The sequence below is a fragment of the Castanea sativa genome, chromosome 3 (assembly GCF_040712315.1).
Source record: "Castanea sativa cultivar Marrone di Chiusa Pesio chromosome 3, ASM4071231v1".
In the NCBI taxonomy this organism is placed as follows: Eukaryota; Viridiplantae; Streptophyta; class Magnoliopsida; order Fagales; family Fagaceae; genus Castanea; species Castanea sativa.
The window spans coordinates 18,913,382-18,926,296 of NC_134015.1; the positions used below are offsets into that span (position 1 = coordinate 18,913,382).

General features: G+C 35.8%; 2 protein-coding genes across 2 annotated transcripts; one reads left to right on the top strand and one right to left on the bottom strand.

Annotated features, from left to right (window-relative positions):
• Window positions 1-200: 200 nt before the first annotated feature.
• Window positions 201-2,822, top strand: LOC142626984 (uncharacterized). Its single transcript, XM_075800755.1, has 2 exons — window positions 201-2,346; window positions 2,503-2,822. The coding sequence occupies exon 1, from the start codon at window positions 548-550 to the stop codon at window positions 2,300-2,302; it is 1,755 nt and encodes a 584-aa protein (XP_075656870.1). The 5' UTR covers window positions 201-547; the 3' UTR covers window positions 2,303-2,346; window positions 2,503-2,822.
• A 1,842-nt stretch (window positions 2,823-4,664) lies between these two features.
• Window positions 4,665-9,628, bottom strand: LOC142629962 (uncharacterized). Its single transcript, XM_075804025.1, has 3 exons — window positions 9,513-9,628; window positions 6,745-8,851; window positions 4,665-5,020 (listed from the first exon to the last, which is right to left on the bottom strand). The coding sequence occupies exon 2, from the start codon at window positions 8,620-8,622 to the stop codon at window positions 6,841-6,843; it is 1,782 nt and encodes a 593-aa protein (XP_075660140.1). The 5' UTR covers window positions 8,623-8,851; window positions 9,513-9,628; the 3' UTR covers window positions 4,665-5,020; window positions 6,745-6,840.
• Between the last annotated feature and the right edge of the window lie 3,287 nt (window positions 9,629-12,915).

A 12,915-nucleotide genomic window follows, 5' to 3' on the forward strand; every position in this document is an offset into this window, starting at 1 on the left:
TTCCGTAAAATTATATTCTCTTGCATGTTTGGACAGGGTTTTTTATTTTATTTTTTGAGGAATTTTTTGACAGGGTTTTTAGGGCCGAGTATTTAGGATAGCCCAAACAAAGGTCAGAGACTCCGTGTCCCAGTCTAGTCCTAGGACATCTGATCCGACCCAGTCTCCAAAATCCAAACCATGCCCCACCCCACCACATGATTGCTTATCTTTAACCAAAATCCCCCAAAAATAAAATAAAGATAATAATAATGGAATCTTTATTATCTTCAACACATATACTGGAATCCCATAGAGAATCTGTGTTGGATAACACAGTTGGAGTTTCAAGGTGTCTCAACTCTCAAACCCAGTAGTACAGTGAACAATCCTTAATTCATAAAGTGGTTTCATCTTGGACATAACCATATTTCAGGTATTTGATTTTCTCTCCTCTTTAGTTTTTTCTTCAAAATGTTAATTAGTCCTTGAGCTTTGCTGAACCACACCAAGAACACACACACAAAAAAACACACACACACACACACACACACAATAAGAGTTGTCAATGACAAAAATTTCCACTGATTTCTGGCCTCAGACCCTCCCATTCATCATCCCACTGAAACCCACCTCACATTCACATCAAAGCAGTGTTTTTGTGAGTTGTGGAGTCCCTAACCACAATGACAACAGTAACAGCTCCAGAAACCCACCAAAGGTCTGGGTTTCTGCTAAAACAAGGCCAACCCATTTGCAAAATGTTGATTTCAAAGAGTCCCATTTGATGAAAGTACTTAATAGGTCCTGCAAAGCAGGCAAGTACAAAGAGTCACTCTACTTTCTTGAGTGCTTGGTTAACAAGGGTTACAAACCTGATGTTATACTTTGTACAAAGCTCATTAAAGGCTTCTTCAATTATAGAAATATCCCAAAAGCCATAAGGGTTATGCAAATCTTGGAAGAACATGGTGAACCAGATGTTTTTTCTTATAATGCATTGATTAGTGGGTTTTGTAAGGCTAATCAGATTGTATCTGCAAACAAAGTGCTCGATAGAATGAAACGTAGGGGATTTTTGCCTGATGTTGTTACCTATAATATAATGATCGGGAGTCTTTGTAGTAGGGGAAAGCTTGACTCAGCTTTGAAGGTTTTGGATCAGTTAATGAAAGATAAATGTGAGCCAACTGTGATTACTTACACAATTCTGATTGAGGCAACCATCCTTGAAGGTGGGATTGATGAAGCTATGAAGCTTTTGGATGAGATGCTATTGAGAGGGCTTCGACCTGACATGTATACTTACAATGCAGTCATTAGGGGGATGTGCAAGGAAGGTATGGTGGATCGTGCTTTTGAGTTTGTTCGGAGTCTAAAATCCAAGGGTTGTGAGCCTGACGTGGTCTCATACAATATTTTGTTAAGGGTACTTTTGAATCTCGGGAAATGGGATGAGGGAGAGAAACTACTTGCTGAGATGTATTCAAGAGGTTGTGAGCCGAATGTTGTTACTTACAGCATACTAATTAGCTCACTTTGTCGTGATGGGAAAGTTGAGGACGCTGTAAATGTGTTGAAGGTCATGAAGGAAAAGGGGTTAAGACCAGATGCTTATAGTTATGATCCGTTGGTGTCTGCATTCTGCAAAGAAGGGAGATTGGATTTGGCTATTGAATTCTTGGACCTCATGATCACCGATGGTTGCTTGCCGGATATTGTGAACTACAACACAATCTTGGCCACTTTATGTAAGAATGGAAATGCTGACCTGGCTTTGGAAATCTTCGAGAAGCTAGGGGAAGTAGGTTGTCCTCCCGATGTGAGTTCTTACAACACAATGTTCAGTGCACTGTGGAATTGTGGGGACAGAGCTAGGGCTCTGGGAATGATATCAGGGATGGTGAACAAAGGGATTGATCCTGACGAGATCACTTACAATTCACTTATATCGTGTTTGTGCAGAGATGGGATGGTAGATGAAGCAATTGGGTTGTTGGTGGATATGGAAAGCAGTGGCTTCAAGCCGACAGTTATCAGTTATAACATTGCTATTCTTGGATTGTGTAAAGCTCATAGAACTGGTGATGCCATTGAAGTGCTTGCAGCAATGGTTGACAAGGGATGCCAGCCAAATGAAACTACTTACATTATGTTGGTTGAAGGGATTGGTTTTGCGGGATGGCAAGTTGAAGCTGTGGGTTTAGCTAATTCCCTTATCAGTTTGAATGCTATATCTGAAGATTCATTGAAACGGTTGAACAAGACCTTTCCCATGTTTGATGTTTACAAAGAGCTCACTTTGTCTGACATTAAGAATTAGCTTCCGCTGATCTACTTTGCATATGGTCCAATCTCATTGATAGGGTATTGTGAATGAGATCTTATTCTGTCATGATCTTTCCTTGGTTATTTTCTTTATTATATTATTTTGTCAATGGGTTATACTGATAGCAAAAATACTGAATGTTAAACTCATTCACATGAGAAGTCATCCTGACAAATTCAGTTCTAACTGGCCAGTTGACATAATGAGAAATGGAGTTAAAGGTGAAGTAGACTTGCAGACGAAGAAAATTGGAGAAGGATATTATCAAGTTAAGCAGAAAGACTTTTTGACTTAAAAAAGTTTTGCATATTTGACAGGCAAATCACCACATACGTTCAATTTTGGCGGCACGACTGATAGACAGCTTTACAAGATGACACGGGAGAAGAACGATGATGTATATCGTATTTTAATGTGTTACAATTTCTATTTATGTACTTTTTGCGAATCTTATGAAGTACTTGGCATTGTCTTCTTAATCTGTAATCAAATATTCCAGAGCTGATTGCATGAAGTATTTCATTCACGGGTGCTGATTAAACGTTGTTCAATCTTTTCCTTTCTAAACTACCAACCGAGCACATGGATTAAAAAACTTAAGTGATGCTGCCGACAATTTTAGTTTATGTTAATGAGAAGCCAAACTGAGATGATCTAGACCCTGGGTACAGCCCCCACTTCTTTTTTATTATTTGGCTCAATTATTTGATAGAATTGTTGAAGTTTTGCTTATTTTCGTACCATCTCATATCTTGAAGGGTGACAGATTATTTGTTCATAGAACTTGGTAACAATCTGGGGTGACAGGTTAAAGAACATTTCTTGCTTGTTATATGAAGTGCACCATTTCAGGTTCAGCAAAGTAAAATTTTTCCTTTAAAAGTTTGCAAACATCAAACCTAACAGAAGTGCAGCTTCAATCCTCTTAAATTTGATTAGTGTATAAGTGAGACTGGTTTTAAATCCGTAATTCCAATGCAGATTGCAGTTGCCATAACCTTTTTCCTCTTGAAGCATGAAACTTCACATTGTTAATCTTTAAGCAAGGAAGAAAAAAAATTACTTCAAAGTCTCATCTCTTGATAGAAAAGGAGCTGGTGATGTAGCACGAGTTTCTGAAACTAAGAGCATTAGCATAAAGTGAACTAACAGCCAAATGCTAAATTTTTAGCATTTGACATACCTAACGCTAAAATCCTTGCTTCATGAGATGTGCCAAGTGCTATAAGAAATGACATGGTGCTATAGTATAATTCTAAAATTGGCATTTGGCATTGTACGGGTCCAAAATGCTATAAAAAAAAAAAATAAAAAAAAAAAAGTTTTTTATTCTCTCCCTGAGTTTTCTTCTTCCTTCTCTCCCATTCTTTCTTCTTTTCACACCTACTCTCTTTCTTCTTCCTTCTCTTCTCAGGCTTCTCAGATCCACTCTCTCTTTTTCTTTATTCTGCCTCTCTTCTCGCATATCAAACCTCGCCATGAGGATTTGCTTTTCTTTTCTTTTCTTTTTTTAATTTTAATTTGATGGTTTTGGATTTGAAATTTGTTGGAAGATTCTGGCGATGGTGGCTGTGAGTTTGTGGCATTGGTGGCTATGGGTCTGTGCCGGTAGTGGTTGTGGGTTTGTGGTGCTGGTGGTGGGTTTTTGTGGGTATGGGTTTGTGCCGGTGGTGGCTGTTGGTTTCATAATGGGTTTGTGCTGGTAGTGTTATGGTTGCGGCAGTGATTGTTGTTGGTGGCCGCATCCCACTGGTTGTGTACTTGTGTTATGAATTGGGGAGTTAGTATGTTATTTTAATGTGTTGTAAATATTGTTTTCATGTATAGAATTGAAGAATAAAAATGTGATGGGAAATTTCCTCAAAAAAAAAAAACAAAGTGATGAGAATATTGTAAAATGATGTGCTAAATAATAAAGCAGACTTTTTGATGTATTAAAATGACATTTTTTTTGCACTGATGCTCTAAAATAGACCTTTTTAACCGGCGTAAGTTGCATGTCAATAACAACTGTTAACGACTTGTTAGAACTACTTGAAGTTTGTTCACGATTTTTCCCCCTGGACTGTATCATGATTTAAAAATAAATAAAAATTTGAAAGACAGATTTCATGATATCCACCTGCGTCAAATCATGTGACAACCCAATGACCAAATCCTTTCATCAACCAATTTAATGTTCTTTAGACTGAGAATAGCATGATCTGCACAAAGGGGTCTCCTCGTGTGCTCCCTTGAACTTGTGCATCTCTCGGTTTTTTATGATGAGAGCAGATCTGTAACTGGCTTGTAAAATGGGGATTATAATTGTATGTTGAACAATTTCTGATCCTATAACTAAAATGACATATTGCAACACATTGACACATGGCCATTGCACAAATTATCATAGATTAACCTGGGCAGCGCGTGTGCACATCAAGAAGAAAGAATAAATAATTCATTACAAAAAGGAAGATTGCTGTCTGTATAAAAGTTCTCAATCTCTAAATCTACAAGGGCAAAGTTGCACCTAGAAGGTGTACTAATTACCTTACAATAAATGCACTCAATGACAACCAGCAAACCAAAAATCTGTGTCCTAGGCGTCTGAAGTATACACTCCTCTCCTGCAGTATGGAAGCCCTAGCAGATTCCAAGTGATAACATGCTTATGGATCCCCAGATGTCTCTCTGGACTCTGGTATCAGCAAATTCATACAAAAATGCTACCTGAGTGGCAGTAAGCAACTTGAGTTAATAGAATGCTTGACAAATTAGCTCCCAAAACTATCAGCAAGAAATATAGTTGCAGAAATAAGATAAAGAACTTGCAGTAGGATCCATAATTACAGATGATTTATGGTATACTGATATAACAAAGATATGCAAAATTGTTTCAACAAAATGGTCTCTCTCTCTCTCCAATACATTGACCTACTACCTAGTACCTAATACATAATCAACACAAAGCCTTCACTGACAGTTTTGAGAAAAATGGGCTGGCAGGTATCAGGTTGATCCTTTCAAGGCTCAGTCAAATCTCTGGTTTGGGTGAAATTTACCTTTTAAACCCAACCCAACTGAGACCCACACCCTCTCCTGCTATTTCTCTTTCTCCTCCCCTTCATTTTTTCCCTCTCTCTCATTTCTCTCAGACCCATAAGTTTTTTGTTTCTTGATTTTTTGCTTTCAGAAGTCCCAATCCTTTTGTGAAAGATGACATGACTTTAATAGTGTTGTTGCTGCCTTAGAAAAAAAAATGAGACACAAATATGTTTATTTTCTTCTCTCTCACACGCACATATTTGAGTTGCCATCAATGGCTTGAGCCAAAGCTGTCTCCTCCACTCTTCCCTCGGGCCTTGGCTTGGTGAGGCCAAGAATCTTCAGCAACATGATTAGATCATTTGGGTTGTTTATCTTTCTTTTCTTATCTTTTTTTGTTTAACCCGGGTAACTGGCATTATCGGGCCAAGTGAAAGCTTGACACCAAACCTGATTTGACTCAACCCATGAGCTCCTCCAGATAAAATAGATAAGTGGAAATACAAGAAAATATAAGATACAAAACGAAGATATACATTTAAGGATAGGGGTTGCTCCTAGAAACCAAAAAATTCACCCTCATAAGTTTTAACAGAACTATTTGCTTAATTTAGTTGTGTTGTCATTTTATAAACACTACTTTATTGCATGACAGGTCAATGACTATATGTAGGAAAAGGCAAAGCTGACCACTAAAATCAACAATCGAAGGGGCTGAAACTAGTACAATATACAAGAAAACGTGCTTTTCAGAAATTTTATCCAAGAGTGAAATGCTAGTATAAAATAGCAATACATTTCAAAATAATAAATAGATAATCTGATACCAGTTGATGAAAGATAGACTCACCCAACTGAAACAGCTTGATGCAAAATGCAATTGAGGTTATTCTAGTGTAACATTATCTATTGTAGCTTGATGTATTCTATGCTTCTTGTAGTGAAGATGATATTTTTCCCAGATAAGTAATTTTTTTCCTTCGAAATATAGCAAATATCTCACCAAATAAATGGAAGTAGCACTAGTGTAGAGAAAATATACAAGAGATACACAAAAGAAACGTGAAGATGACCAAGATTCTGATCTTAGCTATAGTATTCTATGTAGGTGACAGAAGGAAATAATAAATTTTCGGCTACCTCATGCATACTTGTTAAATGCACAGTTACATATGCCCAACCTCTTGTACATACCACGAAATGCCACAAAAAAATACAATTTAACCACAGATATGATTAAGCAATTCAAATTATTTCCATATATTGACATAAAAAAGCAACAATCAGGATTGAAGTTTACGATAGCCACAACCAACCAGGAAAAGATGGAAGTGACCATATCTGAAGATTTAGTAATTGTTAGGTTTAAAGAATTTTTAAAAAGCAAAGAGGATAAGAAGAGGAATCACCTTGTGAGAATTTATATTCTGTACAATTTTAAGCATGAAAGTGGTTGTCGGGATTCCAAGAAATGTTGAATAAGGTCAAGTTTTCACATGAACTCGCTATTCTAGCATGGCCCCCTCTCTCAAAACGCCCCATTCTATCAACTTCTTATGCAACTCATTAGCCTCTTTGGTCATACCAGCAGCAGTCACACCTTTAATGATCATAGAATAAATCGTCACATCTGGCTTGCATCTACTTGAAATCATCATTTCTAGAACTTGTATTGCAATATCCACCTTCTTATTTTTACATAATCCTTGGATCATGAATCTATAAGCTTTATTTCCAACCTTGTGATCTCTCTTACCCATCTCCTTCAATAGTTCAACAGCTTCCTCCAATTGATCCACCCGGCAAAAGCCCCAAATCAGACAACGATGGGTAATGTCATCAGGAGTTATCCCTTTTTCTATCATTTGACCATACAATCTCATTGCTTTCTCCATCAAACCCTTCTTAGCCAACCCATCAATCACAGTATTATAAGTGATCAAACAAGGAGAACAACCGGTACCACTTAAAATGTGAAGCACTTGGAGGGCCTCATCCACCATTCCCTCTTTACAAAGGGCACCTAGGAGAGTGTTATATGTTACAATGTCAGGTGAACAGTTCTGGGAAACCATTAGATTATAAAAGTTGATGGCACGATCCAAAAGCCCATCTTTGCACAAACCATTAATCAAGATGTTGTAAGTAACCACTGTAGGAGTGTGGGAAGTTTCTTTCATAACCGACACAATCTCATCTACTTCATCCCAATACCTACGATTACAAAGAGAATTCAGAAGAGTGTTGTAAGTTATAGCATTGGGTTCCATACCATGAGATAAAAGATTATATATAACCGATGCTACATCTTCATATTTTCCCCGTTTACAATTAAAATTGACCAGACCATTGTAGGTTACGATATCAGGATAACAGCCCTCAATCGCCATATCTTCCAATACTTCAAGAGCCCGCAAAGTTCCACAATGCTTGCAGACAAGCTCAATGAGAACTGTGTAGGTAATCAGAAAAGGAGGGCATCCCTTTCTCAATTGGTCCTTCCAAAATCCAATTGCCATATCAAAATTCCTACTATCAAACATACACCGGATTATTGTGTTATATGTAATCACGTCCGGAGGGCAACCACTCAAGCTCATCTCATCTAAGAGATCAATGGCAGATCTTGACAGTCCTCTCCTGCAGAGACCACCAACCATCATGTTGTATGTGATGATATCTGGAACCCCACCGGACATGACCATGACTTTAAGGATTTTGGAAGCTTTATCTAACCGATCCAATTTGATAAGGCCTCGGATTAAGTTTGTGCAAGAACGGAAGTCTGGAATTTGGTTTCGTCGTGCCATAAGATCAACCAACCTCGATGCATCCACCAACCTCCCTTGGCTACAGAAATTCTGAAGAATGCCATTGTTCGTTTCCTCATCATTTTCAACTAAAGGTCCATCTGAATACAACAATGAAGAACTTGAAGTCTTCTTCATTAGCTGTCTGAAATTTCTTTCAACACCCATATCATAATTTTCAGAGCGACGTTCATCTTGGTCAATCTCATTGTCTTTACCAATGCAAACACTTCTCTGCAAACCTCTACATTGTAAAAGATGTGCATTTCTTCCAGAACCAATACCTCCCTTCCGTTGTAAACAAAATTGAGTTTTGTGATTACACTTACTTGAACAATTTAAACGGAACACAGGAGATTTTATTACTGAGCACTGGCAAAGGCTAGAACTGTGACCCTCTTGTTTGGAGCACCCATGTAGACCATGCAAACAACGAACTTGGGCCAAATAACTCTGTTGGATAATAGTGTACCCCATCTTTCTCTTCCGACTTATAAGAACAATAACTAATGTGCTATGAATATCTATATAACATATATTGTAACCCAATGCTTCCTTTTCAGACCAACCCAATTGAACCAAGACTCATACAAGTTTCTCACTTAATGGGACAATCCCTTGGTTTATTATTTTCAATAAACCCGAAATACGCACAAGTATATTCCTCAGGTTTAACTACTCTTCTGCTTGAGAATGAGAACCACAACTGTGCAAGTTCAAACTTAATATCAGAACCAGGAAAAATTCACTAAACAATTTTTTTTTAAATGGGAAACGGCAATACACACACACACAGTATGCCTTGACTATAAGTTGCAGATAACTACAAAAGGGAAACCAAGAAAAGTATTAAGGGCCAAAGCAATCTCTCAGCTCCTGAAATCCAATATAACAAAAAACCCATTTCATCAAATTAAAGTCAGAATCCAACCCACTTTAAATTAAACTCACAGGACACAAAAGCCAATAGGGAAGAGACAGACAGAGTGTAAATGAAATAAAGCTTTATCACCAACATTTATCATTTGGATACAAAAAATAAATACTTTCACTCCTAAATCCAAGCATACTTCAAAACCCAGTTCCAAAATGTCAAGTAAGAAGCATTTCCACCACAAACATAAGTGATAAACGATAAAAATCAGGACTTTGAGACCCCACAGCCATAACTACCAATAGAAAAACTTGAAGAAGAGAAACCCAGTTCAAGAAATTCATATCAAACACACTCCCCCACTACCAATAAAAAATAATATCACTCATAAAGATTACATATATAATTTTTTAAACGAAATGCAAAACAGAGTGAAAATAAGAGACCCAAATGAAATGAGAATTTGAGATATTGAAGGTTAAAGGAAACGTACTATGGTGTTTGGTTTGGACTGAGTGGCGAAGTAGCAGTAGGCTGGAAGAAGAGAAACAGTGAGGGCTGCAACTCATTTCATATTTGGTGAGGATGATGAAGTTGAAATGAGAACTGTGAAGGGACGTTAAGTACTAGGGTTGCCGCTTTTCACAAGTACAGAGCTATCAATATAAATTGCTATCTTGCTCCCTCAAGATAAGGACAATTACATCTAAGTTCCCTCCAACGAGTACCTATCTATTTTAAGTCCCCATATATATTGTCTATTTTGCAAATCGGATTTTATTTTCAATATCTAATAATTAGAGATCGCCACATGATTTAAAAAATTCGAAATAATGTGGCACTATGTAGGTTTTAGATTTGTAAAATTTAATTCGTATCATTAAATATCCGAAACATATTTGAAATGCTAGGGGTTGTTTGGTAGAGTAGTTTGAGATGAAATTTTTGTAATTTTTAAAAATACGTGTAAGTGAAAAAGTGTGTAATGTTGTTTAAAAAGTGAAAATGTGAGTTTGAGAGTGTATACCAAACAGGCCCTGTTGGGGACGTTTTGTGACAAATGCCAAAAATGCAATATTAGCTTAAATCTTCCATTGAGTTCTTTAGAACTGTTTATTTATGGAGAATCAAGCCTAAAATTCCAATATTCAGTAAATAAAAACTAATGGCACTTTAACAAGAGAGAAATCAAAATGTTAATAACAAAAATGCTGAAAAATACATAGAAGTCTGAAATGTCAATCCACAGTCAACGAGGAGAGAAAATTGAGAGAAATTGTGAGGAAGAGAGAGAAGGTTCCTTTGTACTCATATTTTTATCCCTAAACTTTAGAATTGTGAGAATATTGTCTGCTTGAATGTATTTTTACTTTAAAGTTTCAACTTTGGGGGGGGGGGATGTGGTTCGTTCATTTGTTAGCTGAAGATAGAGTTTTATATAGAGTTTGAGGTATTGCTTATGACTGGTTTTTGACTAGTGGAAGAGGCTCTTATCCCCCATGATACTAATTTGGTGTTTTGGATTGGGTTGCTTTTGTTTAAGTAAGAGTTTAGCATACTTTTAGCATGATTTTGGAAATAAAATGGTTGATTCCATTAGCTATTATTTCCTTGTAATTATAAGCTTTTAACACTTGCATTTAGTGGCTACAATAGGCTAGTTAATTAGTTAAGGGCCGGTTATGTTTTTTGGGTGGAAAAGAAAATATGGTAGCAAAATTAGGTTTAGGTAGAAACTTAGGTCCATAATCAACCAGAGCATAAAAACTCTTTTGGGGTAAAAATTTCGAGTACATGACCCTCTTCATGAGCCTGAAGTGCTATTAGTGTCTCTTACCCACTTGGTAGCATACATGAGCTGGGCTCATGCAAAAGGTCCTAAAAAACCAACTTATCCCTTCCAAACCACACTTCCTCAATTTCCCCCATAAATCAAATAAGCTTGGGCCATGCTTAAAAAGAAATATAATACATGAATTGAGGTCACAAGGAAGTCGAGCTTGGTTGAATCGGACTTGTACATAATGTGCCGCGAAAATGGGTATCAACATTGAGCACGCACATTAAGAGAGTACTCACGTCAATGGCTGTATGATAGAAAAAAATGTAAAATTTTTACATTTTACATAAAAATGATCCATGTCACTAAATGCATAATTTTATTTGAAATTTTGCTATAATATTTATGTAAATTTACACTGATATTATTTAGTTTTTATTATTTCTTTATGTATTTTGAAAATGAAGGAAGAGAATGAATGGTGATGGTTGTGTAAGGAAAGAGAAAAGATTTTAAAAATAAAAAAATTGATATTTTTAATTAAATGTAATGTAAAATATAAAGAGTAGGTTCTTATGCTAAATAGACATAAATTTTTGCACAAATTTATGTGAATACTCTGAAAATAAATTTTTTTTTTGTGATGTCATATATTACTATTAGATGCAATTACCCCTTAATATCCCATAATATGTGAGAGAGAAGTTAAAAAATGTGAAAAGGCAAAAAGGTAAAGATGATTGTTTTAATTTTCAATCTCAGCCATTTAAAATCTATTGCTAGATTGTTACACTGAATTTCAATCATCAAACGCCATCTCTCCCTCCCCACTATTTATCAACCTAACAATATATATTTAGGGCAAAACTTAGATACAGTACCTTAAGTACAGTACCTAAGGTTCCCCTCTTAAATATTTGACATTTGTCCATTTTAACAGCCCAGTAAAATAGAAATAACGCCGCTATCTTTCTGTTAACTTTTCTTTTTTCTCCCTGGCAAACATTATTCCGCATAAATTTAAGAAGTAGAAAATTTTAATTTCAGCCACTAACTCTTTAAAGAAGAAAACTAGATGGTTTAGTAGATCTCTATGACTTCTCCTAATCTCAGAAGAAGAAATCCAGATTTAGTGAAACTAAAAGCTACAATCTTTCAACATTTTTTTTCCTCCGTTTTCTAGGGAACCAAACAAAGCTTTGAACCAGATTTTGATTTGCAAATAAATCAAAGCTTGAGACAAAAGAAAATCAAATGGAAATCGTAAATTCAGAAAATAACTCAGAAGATCTTAAATTTCATCCACTCAATCTTTGAAAAAGAAAGCCAAATGGCTCCAGTAGATCTCTCTAACTTCTCCCATTAAATCACATAAGAAGAAATCTAGATACAATGAAACTAAAAACTACAATCCTTGAACTGTTTTTCTTTTTACCTTTGTTTTCTTGGGAACCAAACAAAGTTTTGAACCAGAGGTTGCACCAAAGCGTGAACGAGTGTTCTTGGAGAGGGTAAAAAAAGAAAAACAATAAGAAGGAGAGTTTAGAGAGAGAGACGTGTGGGATTTGGAGAAGTTGGAGATATTTTAATTAAAGAAAAAGACCTCTTTGTTCTCACGATCCAAAAGAAGAAAAAAAAAAAAAATAAAACATAAAGAGATGGGATTTTGATAACGCCGTTTACTGGGCTGTTAAAATGGACAAATGTCAAATATTTAAGAAGGGAACTTTAGGAACAGTACTTAAGGTACTGTATCTAAGTTTTGCCCCTATATTTATATTTGCAATGATGATTTTCTATTGATTTATTAAAGTATGGGATTAATAGAATTGGGTTGAGACACTACACTTATTAAAAATTCAAATTAAGTCAAATTTGTATTCAATTAAAAGTTTTAAATATCTAATTTCCAAATGAAACAAGTTTGAGAATAAATTTTGTAGGATGAGCCAATATATAAGTGTCAACTTGTTGATCGATAACAATTAAGAAAATATCACAACATGCATATTAATTCGATCAATATATTAATTATTGATTAATTATTTCCTATACATCACAAATTTTTATTTCTACAAATGGAATTTGTAATTCAACAATTTAAAAATTTTATATT